The sequence below is a fragment of the Paramisgurnus dabryanus genome, chromosome 22, assembly GCF_030506205.2.
Source record: "Paramisgurnus dabryanus chromosome 22, PD_genome_1.1, whole genome shotgun sequence".
Taxonomy (NCBI): Eukaryota; Metazoa; Chordata; class Actinopteri; order Cypriniformes; family Cobitidae; genus Paramisgurnus; species Paramisgurnus dabryanus.
In genome coordinates, this window is record NC_133358.1 from 23,691,380 (window position 1) to 23,711,632 (window position 20,253).

At 34.7% G+C, this 20,253-nt stretch overlaps 2 protein-coding genes across 3 annotated transcripts in view; one reads left to right on the forward strand and one right to left on the reverse strand.

Annotated features, from left to right (window-relative positions):
* Positions 1-1,202: 1,202 nt before the first annotated feature.
* Positions 1,203-4,474, forward strand: ghsrb (growth hormone secretagogue receptor b). Its single transcript, XM_065258434.1, has 2 exons — positions 1,203-1,989; positions 2,560-4,474. The coding sequence occupies exons 1-2, from the start codon at positions 1,203-1,205 to the stop codon at positions 2,865-2,867; spliced, it is 1,095 nt and encodes a 364-aa protein (XP_065114506.1). The 3' UTR covers positions 2,868-4,474.
* fndc3bb (fibronectin type III domain containing 3Bb) overlaps positions 4,203-20,253 on the reverse strand; it is a 76,321-nt gene continuing 60,270 nt past the window's right edge. For both annotated transcript variants that reach the window (XM_065258433.2, XM_073813091.1), the window contains exons 22-26: positions 18,331-18,620; positions 15,454-15,663; positions 12,688-12,854; positions 12,460-12,587; positions 4,203-5,991 (exon numbers count right to left, since the gene is read on the reverse strand). In XM_065258433.2, coding sequence (XP_065114505.1) covers positions 5,692-5,991; positions 12,460-12,587; positions 12,688-12,854; positions 15,454-15,663; positions 18,331-18,620 — 1,095 coding nt within the window. In that variant the 3' untranslated portion in view covers positions 4,203-5,691. The remainder of the gene's footprint in view (positions 5,992-12,459; positions 12,588-12,687; positions 12,855-15,453; positions 15,664-18,330; positions 18,621-20,253) is intronic.

Here is a 20,253-nt window from a genome sequence, read left to right on the forward strand (position 1 = left end):
ACCTATTTGTTTACATGCTTGCAGAGAATGATTTACCAAAACTAAATTAATGGGTTCTTCTTTTTCACATTTTCTAGGTCGAAAAAAGCACTAGGGACCCAGTTATAGCACTTAAACATGGAAAAAGTCAGATATAGATGATATGTCCTCTTTAAAAGAAGCCTTACATATTTTTAAAGATCACAATCTGAATAATTTCTTGTGTGTCTTTAGCAAATCCTATAAAGACGTGATGTGTTTTATCTTTACATTATGATAATAATAACTGTAGCTTGAAAAGGAATTTTCACTTAATATATTTGACTTTATGTATAACAGGCCTTTATGTTCACTCTGGGGTTGCCAATTGGATCAATTTGACATTTTAATGAGGCAGACGCCTACAGTTGCAGTGACAAAAGAGTGACAATACTACCACCGTGTGGTAAAAAATCAGATTAACCTACAATGTTATTCTCAAGAAGTCAATAACAAGGAGACAGGACACATATTACCTTCAGATACAGATATCGACGCATACCAGGAATTTAAGGGGTTACTCAGATTAAGTTTCCACAAATGCAAAACATTTATAAAGAACATTAACATGGAGTCATCATCATTAATTAAACATGGAGGAAATCTCAATTAAGAATTGTTTTATTAAATATATTTGTTTATATATGTTTTAGCCTATATTGTTTTTTAACATTAACCCAGCCTAACCGCCTAGCCCCGCCCACCAGATGATATTCAGCACCCTGGACAGCACAACGATCATTTCATCATTTATTCCGTACACGCATTATAAGCGCAATGCAATGAAATTGCGAAACATTAGGATATCGCCAGGTGGCGTTAAAGGAACAAAAAATTCCCAGCGCATTAAAATATAGTTTCCATACAATAATGCGCAATTTTTGTTTTTAAATACTTAAAGTTTAAACGCAAATGCGACAAACGCTATAAGCTATAAGATAGTCTGCAAAAAGTAGAAAGCAATAAGATTGCAATTAGTCGGGGCATGCTGTGCGCATGCGCGGTGCATATTGTGTCTCTCCGATCCCCCACTGTCAGCTCAGACCGCATCATTGACAGGTAACTCGCGTGCACTTCTCAAACTGTGCATTTTACACGTTGTACGATGTGCATACAAAGAAACATCGTGGAGGAAGTCATGAAGTACCAATAAAACTCACCAAAATCCTCAGAATTTTTTCATAATGAGTAATTGGACGAACGTGTCCAGCTGCCCATTCAGCATCACTTTATGCGATGAAGACATCACGGAAAGTAACGCAACTGGCGTGGAGTACCCGGTCCATCTATTCCCAGTCCCAATACTGACTGGCATCACAGTGACGTGTGCTTTCCTTTTCCTGGTTGGAATTGCTGGCAACCTGTTGACCATCCTGGTGGTCAGCAAATACAAAGACATGCGAACAACCACCAATCTTTACCTCTGCAGCATGGCACTTTCAGATCTGCTGATTTTCTTGTGCATGCCCCTGGACCTTTACCGGGTCTGGCGGTACCGACCCTGGAACTTTGGAGATGAGCTGTGCAAGCTCTTTCAGTTTGTTAGTGAAAGTTGCACGTACTCCACCATCCTCAACATTACCGCCCTGAGCGTGGAAAGATACTTCGCGATTTGTTTCCCGTTCAGGGCAAAAGTCATCGTCACCCGGGGTCGAGTTAAAGGGGTGATTGTGTTTCTCTGGACCGTGGCTCTCTGCAGCGCCGGACCCATATTCATTCTGGTCGGGGTCGAGCACGAGAACGGTACCAATCCCTGGGAGACCAATGAATGTAAGGCGACCGAATACGCCATCCGGTCGGGATTGCTTACTATGATGGTTTGGGTCTCCAGTGTGTTTTTCTTTCTCCCGGTGCTGTGTTTGACAGTGCTGTACAGCCTCATCGGCAGAAGATTGTGGAGAAGGAAGGAGAACCCGGTTGGACCCGTTTCTAGCCGGGACAAGAACAATAAACAAACAGTCAAAATGCTGGGTGAGCTTAACGTTTCTTTAAAGTCTTACAAATACTTTAGGTGCATTACAAAACATTCTATTGCTAGAATCAATTTGAATCAATAAATTGGCCTTCTAATATTATTACAAATATTATTGATCAATTTGATATCATTGGGTTAATAATCGTAATCAGAAAAAGTTTATAAATCATACGCATAACTATCTTGTTGCCATGCAACGCAGCAGCTTGCATTAATACAAATATAATTGACATGTTGTCGCAATTATCCACTGTTTTACAATGGAAACATATAGGAAGCATAATTGGCATAATACAAAAAAATCTCATTATTTAACAACAAAACTTTCTTGGTGAACTTTACGCGTAACGGTACTTTGGTACAATCAAGTTTTATTTTGTTAATTCCTCTGCATAAGAAACAATAAACCACAAAGACAACAGGACCTTAGCACATTTATTTTTAATAGTGTATATATGGATGTATTGCAGCAAACAATAAAGTGGCAGTGTGCGCGTAAACTATAATTTCACAAAGCTGCTTATAATATTGTCTAATGGGTTGTTTCAAATCTCTCCGTCTCTCAGCTGTGGTGGTTCTTGCGTTTGTCCTCTGCTGGTTGCCCTTCCACGTGGGTCGGTATCTGTTCTCCAAGTCGTCCGAAGCCAATTCCCCTTTAATCTCCCAAATCAGTGAATATTGCAACCTGGTGTCCTTTGTGCTGTTTTACCTGAGCGCCGCGATCAACCCCATCCTCTACAACATCATGTCCAAAAAGTACAGGAGCGCGGCGTGCAAACTGTTCGGAATGAGGCGCGCTCCCGGACGCTCGGTGCAGAACATCGTGAACGCGGAGAGTTTCTCAGTGTGGAATGAACCCAGCTGGAGCACGTGACACAGGGAATTTTTGCTCACATTGAGAATATGCATTTGATACACTCTTAAAAATACAGGTACTCGATCTATCTAGAGAAATGTTTTAGTCAAAGATACATTTCTTTCTTACCTTTATATAAACTGAAAAACATTTAGCCACTAACACTCTAAAAAAAAAGTATACATGTTGTCACTGGGACGGTGCCTTTTAATAAGGGCCTAATATGTACAATTTTGGTACAGACATGTATTTCTGATGTATCAGTATGTACTTTTTAGGAACAAATGTGTACCCTTTAGTTACAAAAGTGTACTTTTTAAAAAGGTATCGCCCAAGTGACAACTTTTGTACCTACCTTTATTTCTGAGTGTATAAAGAAGCTTTTGTCTAATAGAAAGGTTTTATGGATGTTCTCTTTCGGGAATCTTTATTTTGAAGAGTGTTTGATACTTTAGTCATCCGAGTCTGTATTTAACCGTAAACATACCAACAAATCCACCTTGTCCTATTCACTTTTGCATGGAGTTTTGTCTGTCACCATTTCATTGCCTTTTCACTTTTTTATTTCAATCGTTTTTGTACCCAGAGGCTATTTACAATACACCAAATATATAAATGGTTATGCACATATACATTATTACCATCATCTGCACACAAACCAGCATTGTCATAATTCCCTTTACACCCTTGTATCCATGCAAACTGTACATACTGTATGCACACTACCCCAAAATGCCTTAAACTGCCTATATACTGGATGACAGCACACTGTAGAGGTAAGCACTTCAACATTGTACCCTATATGTGGGAGAAAGTACAATGGTGCTGAATGATAAATGTCCTGCAACATGCTTGTGTTATCAGATTATGTTAGTTGTGTTTTGAATCATGATGAAGTGCACTTACTACAAGTTTGTGAAAGTCTTGTATTTAATTTAAGCACTCAGCATGTATTGCTTTTTCTTAATAATAGTGTCATTTAAATGTACAAGTTGCTTGTAAAGATTGCACATCGTTGGGTGGAGATATTTAATGATCTTTACAGAAATGAATGTATGTTTTTTTGTAATGAAAATATGAGATATTTAATATTTTGTTTCTATAATGGCTTTTTTGGGATGTTTTATGTAAAATACATTTAGGTCTTAATGTCACACTGTATTATTTAGGTTTAAATTTATAGACAAACACACACTTAATAATAACAACCACATGATGTCTGTCTGTTCAAATCTACTGAACAAAAAATAAAAATAAAATTGTAAAAGTTTTTATTGATATTGTGAGTAAAATTAGCATGACAGGAAATTATAAAACAAGCTTATTAAAAAGTAAACTTCACAAAGGAATCAATTTCGAAATTTAAAAAAATTTATTGTGTATAAATATATTACATATATGCTACAGATACATAATCATCTTAAATACAAAAGCGTAGTATTTTCAATATCTATACATTTAAACTGATATGGTAGGGTTTTTTTTTTTTAAATATAATGTCTACGATTATAATTTTACATCAATAAATGTGACATTGTTATATTTTAAAAATGGTAACATGGAATGATTTTATATGCAAGCACTGAAAACTATGTTTAGGTCACTTATTACCTGATGTCCTAAAACTGCAAATAAAAAAGCAACAAAGTTTTAAAAACATTTCTTTTTGCACTTAAAAAAAATGGATTCTGGGTCTTGAGTTGAATTAAAAGTAACAAAGTCTATTCTTCAAGTGATTCCACTTCAAGTTTTTCTAGTGTCAAGTTACTTCAACTTCTTGATTAAAAATAAATGGAATGTTTGCCTAAAACATCCAACAATGCATAAACACTACGTGAGGACTAAAGTTAAAATAAACCTTGGTTGTTGTCGTTTGTGCAGGTAGAAAATCACAAGATATACCATAGAGCGAATTTCGCTACAAAAACAGAATACAAAATATATATCTAAAATAAGACAGGTTAATGATATTAATGCTGTATTTGGAAAAATAATAAAACATAAAAAGACATGCTACATGAGGAAAATATGAATATGACAGTTCATTTGATCTTGTAATAAATAAATGAAGATTGCACTGTGATTTGCATGATAAAGTACAAGAATATAGCATAAATAAATCTAACAAAACTGTTATTTGCTCACTAACTTTGGTTAAGGACAGAGCTAGTAAACATGACCGTGTCCTCTTCAATGTGATCGAAGGTTAATGGAATACTGTGAGCAGCAGATTTGAAATGATTTGGATTTGTGTATATAAAAAGAAATCTGGCCCTCCCAAGTCCCTGAGGTACAAACATCCCAGACTTCACTAAATTGTATATTGCTAATTGCAAAGACTGTCATGTGACTCTCTTTGGACTGACAGTTTCTGGTGTTTTCGTGTCTTTCCCTCTTTTAATTTATACGGAGGGCAGAATAAAACCTTGGAAAAACCAATGGGAAAATCATTGATGCTGTATACTTGAATATTGTAGAGGACAAAAAGAGACAGACAGTACAACGTATATTCCTTGCAATCCGTACTATGCTTACATAATATGATCCCATAGTTCGAGTGTTAAAAATCTCCATTAAAAAATACCATTGATACTATGAAAATATACGACAGCATCTCAAGTTTAAAAATAAAGACAAAGAGCAGAATGTTTTATCATAAATGATTCGCACAAGCTGTGACTTACCTTGTAAAAAAAGCCAAATCTGTTCATGTGATTGTTCAGGTATAAAAAGCAGGTCAATGACCAATAATTCGAGTACTTGCAATAACCGTTTTGCAATCTGCAGTTTATAAACCGTAGCCATCAGACGGGAACATTTCATACACTCAATGTTCCAGCGTCTAAATTAGAAGCTGAAGCAGGAAGGCGATTAATACAGAGAGAGAGGCCACACCAAAAACTATGAGGCCGGCAAATTGTTCATCTGTAAGGGTTCTGCCCATGGGCGCCCTGGTGACATCGGCCTCCAAGATCAGTGTGGCGTCAGATCGCTGTGGTGTAAAGTGAGCGGAAGGGCTGAAGGCCCCACACAGCTCCTGATGGGTGTCTGTACAACGCCTGCATGCGAACACTCGCAGCCGGTAGTCTGTGTTCCACTGTAGGCCGAACAATTGAAAGGACGTCTCTTCTCCCTTATACACCTAAGGAAAACAATAAATACAGTGAGATTTTATTGGTGTATACAAAATTTCAGTCAGGACACTTCCAAAAATACAACAGTAACACATCCAATGAAACATCCAATATTATGGACAATAAACCACAAGCCACAAGGAATAAGATGAGAATCAATACGAATGTTAAGAAAAAAACCTCAAAGGATGGATATTAAAGGGACACTCCACTTTTTTTGAAAATATGCTCATTTTTCAGATCCTCTAGAGTTAAACATTTGATTTTTACCGTTTTGGAATCCATTCAGCTGATTTCCGGGTCTGGCGCTATCACTTTTAGCATAGCTTAGCATAATCCATTGAATCTGATTAGACCATTAGCATCGCGCTAAAAAATAACCAAAGAATTTCAATATTTTTCCTATTTAAAACTTGACTCTTCTGTAGTTACATCGTGTACTAAGACCGAAGTTTGATGATATGACGCCCGAAAATAGTCCCCTTGGTAACTTTCAATAGCTGGGGACTATTTTCAGACTATTTTAATATGATTGTGCCTCCTGCAGCCATGTTAAGGCAGCAAAGTCCTTGATTATTACGCCAAAATGAGAGTATACACTGCAAAAAATGATTTTCAAGAAAAAGAATGCTTAGTATTTTTGTCTTGTTTTCAGTAAAAATAGCAAAAAATTCTTAAATTAAGATGCTTTTTCTTGATGAGCAAAATGACCCAAGAAAATAAGTCTAGTTTTTAGACCAAAAATATCAAATTAAAGTGATTTTGTGCATAAAACAAGCAAAAAAAATCTACCTAGGGGGTAAGCACATTTTTGAGGAATTTTTCTTGAATTTAGTGTTTAAGAAATTTTTTTTTTGCTTACCCCATTGGCAGATTTTTTTGCTGGTTTAATGCACAAAATCACTTAAATTAGAAATTTTTGCTCTGAAAACTAAAAATTATTTTACGATTAATCTATTTTTTTTACGTGGTCAATTCAATATTGATTCTCAAAGAGCAGAATCGATTTTTATTTATTTATTTCTGCAAACATTGAACATAAGATTAATGTTAATCTAATTACTAGTCTTCTGCATTACTGACGTTGATGCCACCTTCACATAAAAAGTCAGAGGTACAGTATGGAAGCATTTTAGATTTCGCAAGCAAGACGACGACGATAGTGTTGTGGCTTTTAATTTCTTTTTATTAATTACCCACTTGTAAACTGCTGTTCACTGTTCTTTTTTATTAATATAGTATTTGCATTAAATCAATATTCATTGAGTTGAATCGAGAATAAAAATCGATCCTAGAACCGGAATCGAAAATTGAATCGAGAATCGAATGGATAGCTTGTAAATCGAATCAATCTGGAACATCTGAATTGATACCCAGCCCTACACTGCAAAATGTTGTGCATAAAACAAGCAAAAAAAAAACGTGAAAAATTTTCTTAAACGCTAAATTCAAGAAAAATTCTAAAAAAAATTCTTAGCTTGTTTTATGCACAAAATCACTTATATTTGATATTTTTGGTCTAAAACTAGGCTTATTTTCTTGGGACGTTTTGCTCATTAGGAAAAAGCATCTTATTTTAAGAATTTTTAGATCTTTTTCCTAAAAACAAGACAAAAATAATAAGAAAATATTTTCTTGAAAATAATTTTTTGCACCGTACTTATTTTCTAGGGCATTTTGCTCATCAAGAAAAAGCATCTTATTTTAAGAATTTTTAGATATTTTTACTGAAAACAAGACAAAAATACTAATCAAGAAAGTCATTTTTTGCAGTGTAGTTCCTAGCCATATCTGCCTAGAAAATCACAACTTTTAATTTCTGTCGGTCTTAGTACACAAAGCAACTACAGAAGAGTCAAGTTTTAAATAGGAAAAATATTGAAACTCTTTGGTTATTTTTTAACGCAATGCTAATGGTCTAATCAGATTCAATGGATTATGCTAAGCTATGCTAAAAGTGGTAGTGCCAGACCCGAGATCGGCTGAATGGATTCCAAAACTGTAAAAATCAATTGTGGAGTGTCCCTTTAAAGGACATTAATCATATTCCTCTTGAAAACATGATAAATACAGCATACTAGTGACATTAGATTTAGATCAACAAAAAGTTTAATTTATAATGTCTTGCTTGATGTGCAAAAAGTCTTTCTCTTGTATGTTTGTGTGACCCTGGACTTTAGGGTAATTTTTTTTAAATTGTGCCTTCCATTGACGTATGATTTTTTGGGACAGGGCAATATATGCCTGACAAAATCTGGAATCTGAGGGTGCAAAACAAAAATGGAAAAAAATTGAGAAAATCGCCTTTAAAGTCCATATAACTATGATAACCACATTTTTGATATATTTACAGTAGGAAATTTACAAAATATCTTCATTGAACATGATCTTGGCTTAATATCCTAATTTTTTTTGGCATAAAACAATGATTTTGTATTGTTGGCTATTGCTGCAAATACACCCGTGCCACTTATGACTGGTTTTGTGGTCCAGGGTCACATAAAAAATACCCATCACTGCTTGTGGACTCATGCAGGCACACAAGAAATGGGGAACAAAAAACAAACCTCTGGTTGGAAGAGGGAACATAACATGCCCTACAAACATCATGAACTGGGGAACGTGTGCAGATTTCATGCAGGTATATTGACATGCATCAGGACAATCTGTATGTTATTCTTAGCGTGCATGCAAAACAAGCGCAAAGAGTACAGGATGTACAAAATAGAAAAATTTCCCAGTACAGTTAGTTTATGAAGCCAAGCAGTAATGATAAAATGCAAGCGGTTTACAATAGGAAGTGCTATAAAAATCATCCAAAACAAATTACCCTGAATTTCATTGACAAATGTAAATAAAACAATAGGCTGCATTTAAAAGGAACTCACTTAATGGCACATAAATTGACCTAAAGCAAATGGCCGTTTTGTCCAAGCAACAGCACTGAGCAAATGGAAATTAAAAAGAGAGGAAATAATAAGGTTTATGTGGGCTTTTAAACCTAGATAATATTGTTGAAGACAAGCGTATTCAGGCAATACACTCAGGACTTTCCGCCCGTCATATTCGGCTTTTAGAAGGACCGGTTTATGTCTCCATGGAAACAAGCATCTTTTAAGCCTCTCCACCACTGGCAGCTTATAAATTTGGTGAGGTCTTGATATTATTGCAATGATGAAAACAATTATGCATGTAAAACCTCTGTGAAGTGTTTTTTTCATTCATATTAATTAAAAGCTTAACGTCAAATATTGATATAATTTATATTGAACACAGCAACATGGAGTGCAAAAAAAGAAACGAAAGCAATAATAAGCAATTCATTAAAATGGCACTTCTGTGTGTATTTGCATAATCTGACACAGGTCAAAACAAACAGAATTAAAACAAAATCACAATGTGGTACACGGCTATTTGACATGGGAATGTCATTCCTTTACACTGCAAGCAACATTTGTGACCCTGGACCAAAAAAAAACACTATTTGTAGCAATAGCCAAAAATACATTGTATGGATCATTGCAAAAAATGACTTTCTTACTTTGTATTTTTGTCTTGTTTTCAGTAAAAATATAAAAAAATTCTTAAATTAAGACGTATTTTCTTGACGAGCAAAATTACATAGGGAAATAAGTCTAGTTTTTAGATTAATTATTTTTTAAGTGAATTAGTGCTTAAAACAAGTAAAATAATAATAATAAAAATTAATAATAATAATAATAATAATCTGCAAATGGGTTAAGAAAAATATCTTAAAATAAGTTTACTTTATTAATAGTTAATTCAAGAACATTTTTATTACTCCATTGGCAGATTTTTTGCTTGTTTTAAGCACAAATTCGCTTACATTTTATATTTTCTGTCTAAAAACTACACTTATTTTCCTAGCTCATTTTGCTCATCAAAAAACACATCTTAAAGCAACACTATGTAGTTTTTTAACCTTTAAATAATGTCTCTAAAATTATTTCAGTGATAGAACAACTTTAAACTGGACAAATTGTACTGTTGCTGCAACCTGAGCAGCCTCCTAGCTGCTACAAGCACACTGTGAAAGTGGCGGTGGAGGGAAGGAAACACAGCCCCGCCCCTCCCCCTGCCTGCAGAAGAGTGTCTGATATCAGGCACTGTTGCGCTTTTCAACCACACGGGGGAGCTGTAAGTCATTTTTACATGAAAACTACATAGTGTTGCTTTAATTTAAGATTTTCTTTTATATTTTTACTGAAAACAAGACAAGAAAGTAATTTTTTGTAGTGATGGCTTTTTTATGCCAAAAATCATTAGGATCATGATAAGACCATGTTTCATGAAGATATTAAATACATTTCCTACTGTAAATATATCAGAAATGTATTTATCATTAGTAATGCGTGGTGCTAAGGACTTTATTTGGACAACTTTAAAAGGCAATGTTTTTCAATATTTGGATTTTTTGCACCCTTACACTGAAAAAAATGATTTTCAAGAAAAAAATGTCTTGTATTTTTGTCTTGTTTTCAGTAAAAATATCAAAAAATTCTTAAATTAAGAAGACATTTCGCTTATCAAGAAAAAGCATTTTAATTTATGAATTAAAAATTCTTAGTATTTTTTCTAGATTTCAGTAAAAATATCTAAAAATCATTTTTTGCAGAGTAGATTCCAGATTTTCAAATAGTTACATCAACAAACCGTACATCATTGGAAAGCTTATTTATTCTCACACTGCAAAAAATGATTTTCAAGATTTTTTTTTTGGTATTTTTGTCTTGTTTTCAGAAGAAATATCTAAAAATTCTTAAATTAAGATGCTTTTCTTGATGAGCAAAACGACCCAAGAAAATAAGACTAGTTTTTAGACCAAAATGATCAAATTTAAGTGATTTTGTGCATAAAACAAGCAAAAAAATCTGCCAATGGGTTAAGCTCATTTTTCTTGAATGTAGTGTTTAAGAAAAATTTTCAAGATTTTTTTGATTACCCTATTGGCAGATTTTTTGTTTGTTTTATGCACAAAATCACTTAAATGTAATATTTTTGGTCTAAAAACAAGACTTTCTTGGGTCGTTTTGCTCATCAAGAAAAAGCATCTTAATTTAATTTTTTTTTTTAGATATTTTTACTGAAAACAAGACAAAAATACTAAAAATAGTTTTTCTTTATTTTTTTTGCAGTGTATTGTGTATATTCTTTTTTCTACTCAAGTTAATCTTACTAATACATAAATGTGAGCCTGGACCACAAAACCAATCATAAGGGTAATTTTTTTGAGATGTATACATAATCTGTAAATAAATGTCAATCTGTACACTGCAAAACATGATTGAAATATTTTCTTAGGGTTTTATCTTGTTTTTAGTATAAATATAAAAAAATTCTTAAATTAAAATGCTTTATCTTGAAAATAATTTTTTGCAGTGTAAAGATGCTTTACAAAAAGTTCTTCACTACATGCCAAAAAAGAAAAATTTTGGTTCACATAGAACGTATTTAGTCCACGATTTTTAGAAGAACCATTTCTTACTTTTAAAATTGTATTAAAAAAAAAACTTTTCACTACAACCTCGTTTCAAAGATTCTTATTAAACAATACAGCACAAAATGGTTGTTCTATGGCATTGTGTAGCACCTTTATTTTTCACAGTGTACAGTTAGGGTAAATCAGACTTTTTGAGATCTGTCTGGTTCACGACAAAAACAAAATGATGAGAAACCCCCTTCATGTTTAAAATTTTCTTCAATTGAGGTGCTCATAGAGGTTTTTCCCCCTTGATGTGAAATGCAACCTGAACTTCTATTTCTGTAAGATTTATCAGCAAATGGATGGCCATTAAATGACGCATCCTACAAGAGACGAGATGAGGAGAGGGAGACGTTTTCTTGTTTAAACAAATACATTCAAACATTATTTCAAATCCAGTAACTTCCATTTGGTTTATTGCACCATGAAAGTGGCTTACCAGAAACAATTTCCAAACAATAATCGACTTCACGTCTGAATAGGCCCTAATTGTGATAATCGCATGTTCTCGTCCCTGTGTTCCTTTCTAAAACACGATTTAATGAATCCTGCAGGACCATGTGAGCTCTGAGAGCACTCGACTTCATTCGAATGTTGACTGTGATGAGTTAAGGCAGATATGAGAGAATCAAGAGCAAATGATGCAAACAGCTTGTTTCCTGTTTAATATTAATTCCAATTATCAACGGCATCTCTGCTGTCACTGTGCCCATATGTTTATCTAGTGGAAAATGAAAGTCCTTCTTCCATGAAATAGGAAAACCGAGGTAAAAAATTCCATCAAAACTCATGAAAAATGAAAAAAAAAATTCAATCCATTGTTATTGTTTATTAAAGCAACGTTTGTTTCTGTAATTTATATGGGTTAACTGCATTGTACGACTGCATGATTGTATAACCGTAAATCAAGAAAACAAGTCTGTATATGACATGGGTTCAAAAAGAAATTTGCATAAACCTCCTAACATCTCACCTGTTTGTACTCTGATTCTCTTCCGCCCAGCACCTGTAGCACATAGCTAATTCGGTCTCCTCTCATTGGTTGAACGCTCTCCCATGTGACCTCACAGGAATTTCCTTCTAGCTGAGACACTCTTGGGGCTGAGGAGAAAACAAAACACCATAACAACACATGCATGACGTCTGGTCCTTTTTGAACTTTATTTGACTTTATTTTGGGCAGGTTTTTTTAACCCAGTACCTTTCAGTGTTGGTGGCAGAGATTTGATGGTGCCAAAGTTGTACGTTTGAGAAAACGGTCCTTCGCCTGCCTCGCTCACCGCCTGGATCCGAAAGCTGTACCGACTCGATTCGCTCAGTCTCTGCAGCTTGAACGTGTGACTCGGACCTCGGTACACCACGACAAACCTAACAAAGGCAAGGGAGGTATGCATGTTAAAAACAGAACGTCGGTGAACAAATATGACGTAAAATGAGATGCTCGTTGTATAATCACACAAACTAACAATTAAGACTGAAAATCCGACACGATTAAATTGCAGATTGTGTTTACGAGGTAAACAATCGGTACCAAATTATTAAAATAATTAACAATATAACAATTTTAACCTTTCCCCGCCATTGATGAATTATCTTATCAATTAAAAGAAAACATTTACCTGCATGTGTCCCCTGAGTTTTTATGGTAATCTATAAATCTGCTATTATCCACTAGATGGCACTCTTAGCCAATTTATAAAAAAAACTGAAGCAAAAACTAATTTTAAATTTTTTTAACTCTGTGTATGTTTTGATCATCATTCTGAATATGATCTCTAACAAAATTCCTTCATAAAAATGTAATTTGTTCAGCTTTTTGCTCAATTTTTTTTATTTTTGAAGAAACCTACCCATATTTAAGAGGTTATAAAAAGAACAAATGAAGATGCAGAGGGTCTGTCCAATCATTTGATATATTTGTATGCTTATATATTTATAGAAGAAAATTTTCATTTGGGAAGGAATTTTGTGAAATTTTTGTGAAAATCACAAAAAAAATGTGTGTGGCCAACTTTAAAAGAAAAAAGGCTGGCGGGGAGTTAAAAAAGCAGAAAAAAATTAATCGTAAGCTTTTACCAAATGATAAATAAAAGATGGTAATAAGGTTTTTTAAGCACAGGGAAAATGTTGGTGATGACAGTGTACACTAACCATCTTGCAATCATATTGCTTTTTAAACCGCACAAATAGAGAAATGACAGCAAGTTTAATCCTCAGGCCCTGATTAGTCTTTATTCATGAGCCCAGACTGCTTAAATTTTTCAGAAGTGGATCCGGAGCTGAAAGCTCAAAACCGACGAGGACGTGGGCCTTCATTTGCTCCTAAATCAGCCGTCAGTGGGTTCGGTGATGAGCGCCTCTCAGAAAACATTAAGCTAGGTGGTCTTGATAACCCTGACTCTCCTAATCTAATTCCCAACAGCGCTTTGAGATCGAGTCTTCTCATTAGTCCGCTTCACCTTAATGGACCCACGAACACAAAATGTGCTCTGCAGATCATCCACTTACATCAGAGAGACGAACCTGCCTTATGGGCCCATGGGGGACAAATTAAAGTGAATACTCGTGCATACACACAAATAGAATGATGCTTTACAATCGAATAAAAAGAATATTATAGCGAATAACATTTTACATCATTTAAAGGGCACCTATTATGCAAAATCCAATTGTTTGGACATATTTGTGTGGGGGCAGTGTGTGAACAGTGTGTGTCCTTGTTTTTTAATCTCCATTAAACCAAAGCAGTTTCATTAGACATGCTGTTTTGATTTTCTTATCAATGCGAGGTCACATTGATAAAGCCCCGCCCACTTACAATCCTGCATTACCATAGTTTCCACCCTCAATGAGTTGTACTCTGTCCACTAGGTACTATAGTCTCAGACTGTATTCATCAGATCTATTTTAACTCAAAGCGCTCACCGTCTGTTTGTAAGGAAGTGAGGAGCTGTAGCTCATTTGCATTTAAAGGTACAGCGATTAAAACTCCCACCCAAATAGGGGCATTTTGAACATGTTTTAATAAATTATCTGTGGGGTATTTTGAGCTGAAACTTCACAGACACATTCTGGGCACACCTGAGACTTAGATTACATTTTGTTAAAAGGCCATAATAGGTGCCCTTTAAGAAAAGTCAAAAGGCTTTTGATGTCACATACTAAAGTATAAAGAATTTGAAATTGCTGTTACTGTAAATAAATAACCAATTTTGTTGTTTTTTCCACATTTAAGAGGAAGATTTTCATTACCGCAACGTGTCCATGACTGGATTTGGGTTCTTTGACATGGAAATATTCATAATTAAAAAATCTAAAAAATGAAAAGCTTCAGTGCATGTTATACTATAAACATTTCCTATAAAGAAACATGTGGTATTTGGTGATCATTGGTAAATGTAGTGACAATAATAAGGAATATAAATGTGTCCAACACCAATTTTCTCATCCTCCGCAACAATTTTCAATCATTGTTTAAGCCCTCAAGGTATTAACATTTTCAAAAAAAAAAATAGTTGGAAGGGACATAATTGACTGTGACACTCAAGATGGCTACCAGGTAAGCAGTTTTTATTTTTTCTCTCCAGATAAAAGTTGAAATTTTGTTTGTCATAGTACCTAGACAACTTTTTAGTTCTCATTACCGAAACATGAGTTTGTAAATGCATATATTCAATGTAATATCATGTTCCGGTAATGATCATTTTTGATAATGATAATCTAATAAAAAAATGTAAAAAATTCTATAGGAAATATTTTTTAAATTTAAATAATGGTTCTAGTAAATTAAGACCTTAATCTTATATGTGAAAAAAAACTTGGCTTCAACAGCTTTTTTAAAATTCTGATGCTGGACACCTTCTAAATCTGGATTTCATGAGAATCACCCTTATACGTCGTTCATGTTACAAGCAGGCATACACCAGTAATGTGTTTTGACCCAAAAAACAAGCTCTTCAGCGCTAACCTCTGATTCTTGTCCTCCATCTGTAAGACGTAGGTCGTATCATCCGTAAGAGCACTTCTGTTGCCGAAACCCCAGCGTAACTTCAGAGTCTGAGGTCCCACTGCTGCACACTCCAGTCTGGGAGGAGAGGGGGGCAGGGGTCTGGTCCTCACTGTCAGGGTCTGACCGAAGGGCCCGGGGCCCATTTCATTTTCTGCTCGAATCTGCAGGCTGAGAAAAGACAAAACGGTTTCAGTCAATACCTGGTCATCTTTAAAACAAAACCTGTTTTGTCATGTAGTTTTAGAAAAAAAAATCATTAAAATAATTGAATGCAGTAAATCCTGCAGCTGTGCCCACTGCAGCTTTCATTTGTTCAGTTCTCTCTACTCTATTTCCTTCATCTGACAATCCTAGTTAAACCCTGCAGACTACTAGTTGTACTGTGACCTCTCAACAGCCCTCCAAAGCACAGGGAAAAAATGATCTTCCCCCGGATAAGGGGTCTGTCTGACAGATGAGGAGTCTAATTATTTCAAGTGTAGATGACAAAAAAATCATTTCAGAACGACTTGAAGTGCTTTTAAAGATGGGAACATCTATGGTTTTCAGTGTATGGAGAAAGAATAACAGTAAGATTCTTTGAAAACTCTCTGTTTCTGTGAAAAAGTAATACAGGGGAAAGTAAACAATGAGAAGTTTCTCTATTTTTAGGCAAATTACTTATGTTTTTGAAAAGGTACTCTATACAATATGTTTTCAGGCTAAAAACATAACTAATGGAAACGTTAAGTGTTTACTACATTATTAAGACAGCTGCACACAGATTTTTTCTGTTTTCGTGAAAGCATTTTTACAAAATCCAGAGCTTTTTATTCGAATTTTATCAAAAAAGTGCCACTTGATGCTCAGAACTAATGTTCTGTTGTACTTATAAAGACTCAAAAAACAAAAGTAGGTGCACAAATATATTTAGGAAAGCGTATATAATATATTGGATGAACATCACAATCAGACCACCATGGGTGAACATGAAAGTAACATGAAACACACAGTGGCTAAAGTGAATGCCATTGCATTAGATAACAAAATATTTTTAAGATTGCAAAGTGTGTGCTAGGCATGGGGAGTATATCGAGGTTTTAAAAGATCAAGGCTTCAAAACCACCAAGTTGTGTTTATACAAAATGTATTAAATCATTAAGTCATGTAATTGATTTAATGTTTATATTAAATATAGATGTAAATATATTATTTTTTGAAAGAATATTATAATTTAACTCCTTTATTTTTAGCCGGCATACATGTTGTATGTTGCTTAAAAAGAAAATGTATTGTGTCCAGTTGAAAAGTTGTTGTTTGTATATGCATTTAAACATAACACATTTTACGGTGTCAATGGCAATACCACAACACAGTGAAACCGTGGTATTTTTGCGTTGTTATCATACGACCAAAATCTCAAACCGGCCCACGCCTAGTGTTTGTTTAAACTCTTTGTAAAGTCTGAAATTAAAACTCCTTAACTTGCACAAATCCCTTGGTCTAGAAGCCTAATCTTGGTCTTGTTTTAAAGTAGACAATTTCAAGTTTTTCATAGAAGTTTAAAATTTATTTTGATAAATAAAAATAATAATTATAAAATGTAAATGTTTCACAAAAGTAATAATGTGAAGCCACCAGTCTCAAGTAATTATGATCCTAACTTAAAGTGAAAATCACAAAAAGTTAGGTGTGAGTTACACACCTACAACGACCACTAGGTGTCAACGGTTTGCTGCATACTCTTGTCACAAATTAATAAATTACTGTCACTGCATTAATGGTTTTAAAATATGAAAACTACATTCTTAGAGCATTCCAAATATACATAGTTTGTCAACATTTTTGAAGATTTATAATAGTTTTATGAATAAATAATAATTAAAGGGATAGTTCACTTTAAAATGAAAATTCTGTCATCATTTTGTTCTAAATCTGGATGAATTTCTTTTTTCTGATGAACACAAAAGAAGATATTTTGAGAAATGATGGCAAACACACAGCAGTAAGTGACCATAGACTTCCATAGTAGGAATATGATGGAATTTAATGGGTACCGTCAACTGTGTGCTTAGCATCAGTTATCAAAATATTTTCTTAGTCATTTATCACAATACTTCCAAAATATTTTTTTCCTACTATGGAAGTCAATGCACTGTAGGTGCTGAAACCACACCCTTGTTTTCCTATTGCCAATGTTAATTTGCACATCCCATTTATATACGTGACCCAGTCTGAAATACTAAATTATTTTTTTGTAGCTTACAGGTTTTTTCATAAAATTATCCTACATGTAAAAATAGCAGTGAAAATATAACATTGATATCTTAATACTGACTGAGTAAGATCAAGTCAAAGATTCATGCAACCAACAAAGAAGTTGTTCCCAAACACCATGGTATTATCACCTGATACATCACAGCACTTTTTGTAGGGGTGGTGTGGAAGGAGAAAATGACCATAATAATTTGAACAAATTTTTACCTGCATCCTAATATTACTATACCAAAGTGAAGCATACAGAGGATTTACCCAGAATGCACTAATTTACTGAACAGGGTTGGATGTATGTGGAGTCCATTTGTTGAACTAATGATACAGACACTCGGCAATCTGCCCATCGCAGTCCTAACATTTTACAGGGACTGAAATAATGAGAAAATAAGTTCCCAGTCATCGCTAATGCACAAACACTGACCTCCATCAGAAAAAACAGAGACGGGGATGAAACCGAAGACGAAAAACTCAGTGACCTCACAACAAAAATAATATGATTCTGCGTTTACGTTGACATCATATCCTGTATGATTTTTAAGCTGCGTTTTAAGTAATTCTGCATATTAAATGTGTGCTCACCTGTACTCGCTGTCCGGCAGCAGGTCTCTGATAACGTGACTGGTTGTGTTTTTGATGGTGGTGATGATGGTGTCTTCCACGCAGATGCTGTAGGAAATGATCTCGGCTCCGTTACAGCGAGGCTCGTCCCAGGTGAGCGCCAGACAGGTGGAGGGGAAGAAGGACTCGCTGTCGTCTGTGGCCGAAGGGTGGTCCAGAAGACGGAATCCGGAAACTACATCAGGGACGGCTGCTGGGGTTCGACAGGTCGCCAGATCACTGTAGGGGCCCGCCCCTGCGTGATTCACTGCCTAAAAAACCCCACAATATTTTACATTTATGCATTTATCCAAAGCACCTTTCAAGGTACAATCTTAGAATGGATGTGTTAAAAACAACACATTAGTGTTTGTTTAGGGACAACACACTAAATGCGCTGTCCCAGAATCCACACATCCCTGTGTTATTATTGGAACAACACATTTTGTGTTACTTTAAACACAACTTGTGTTTTATTTTAACTCAAAATCAACTCAAAATGACACATCATGGAATTTGTACAAATTTAACACATCCTTTCTTGGGTTTTGAGTTCGATCCCAGGAAACTTTGCGCTCCTACTAACACAATGCTTGACCAGTTGAGATACAGGAATAGACACAGATAGATTTAGTATAAAAGTTTATAGAGTACAAGGGTAAAATAAAAAAATATTTTGGGCCATTAAATGCAACTGAAAAGTAATAAAATTCCCTCGGATATGTCCTTGAATTCCTCAGTTCTTCACAGTCTATATATTTAATGTTATTATATTATAGGTTTGGATCAGGGTTGAGAGATAGAGCGAGCAATTCCATCACTCTGATTTTATGCCCATTTTTAAGTATCGCATAGGAAACAAGTAATGTAAACGTCAAATTTCAAATAAAAACCCTTAATTTGCACAAAAAAAAAAAAACGTTTTTACGCTCACTTGAGGTGTTTTTTGACTTTTGCGAATAATGGGATATGGAAACGCATTTGCCGTAGCACATTTACCGTAGCGAACATTAAATCCACGTGACTGATCATCTAGCTCAGGGGTGTCAAACATACCGCCCACAAAGGTGTCCAATCCGGCCCGCGTGATGATTTATACAGTTTTATTAAATATGAAATACATATTTTAAAAACCCTTTCAGGCGGGCGTCTAGTTCGTTTTTAATATGAGAGACTTGCGGAAAGCAGCAAAACGCGAAACATAAACTAGACTAAACACGGTGCCCAAAAATCTTGCTGTTTTATTGTTACTGCTCCGCTAAAGATCCACTGATTCCAGTGATCCACTTCGTGTTATGTTTATCCACTTTCTAATGTCTGAAGGTCAGAAATGACAGACATACAATAAATTTTAGCCTAGAATTGGTGTGGTCTATTTGCACTTTTTCTTGATATATTATTACCACATTCTCTCTCAGCAAAAATGGTTTTAATAAACAATTTTTCCTAAATACAATTACAACAAATATTCTCATCAATACACAACCGCAGACAGCAAACACTCCTCTGGGTTTTCTAATTACAATGTAAGCTCTTGGTAATCCATGTATTTTAATGCGATTTTGCTCGCAGCAATTATAGGAGCGTAATTGCTTTCAGGAACAACAGGAGTAATGCGTTAACTTGATCTATAAATTAGGAGTCGACTTATTTGCATTTCATTGTGCTGTATTGTTCTGAGAAGTCATTGATTTCATTGCAAGCTACAAATATGAAAGCAAATGAGCAGAGTTAGACTCAGATTGAAGTAATGAATAGCAGTTAATGTGAACCTGCCTACGTAATGTGAAAAATCCTACGTAATGTTTATTAACATTTTATAAATATAAACTTCATATCTTTAATCTTGACTGAGTAAGGCAAGGTCAAATGTATGCGAAACCAATAAGTGAAATCAAATTTTGA

Bases quoted from the DNA above. Each gene is read 5' to 3' on its own strand.
- ghsrb (XM_065258434.1), top strand. From the start codon at position 1,203: ATGAGTAATTGGACGAACGTGTCCAGCTGCCCATTCAGCATCACTTTA. The intron at 1,990-2,559 runs GTGAGCTTAACG...TCCGTCTCTCAG, and splicing joins ACAAACAGTCAAAATGCTGG to CTGTGGTGGTTCTTGCGTTT.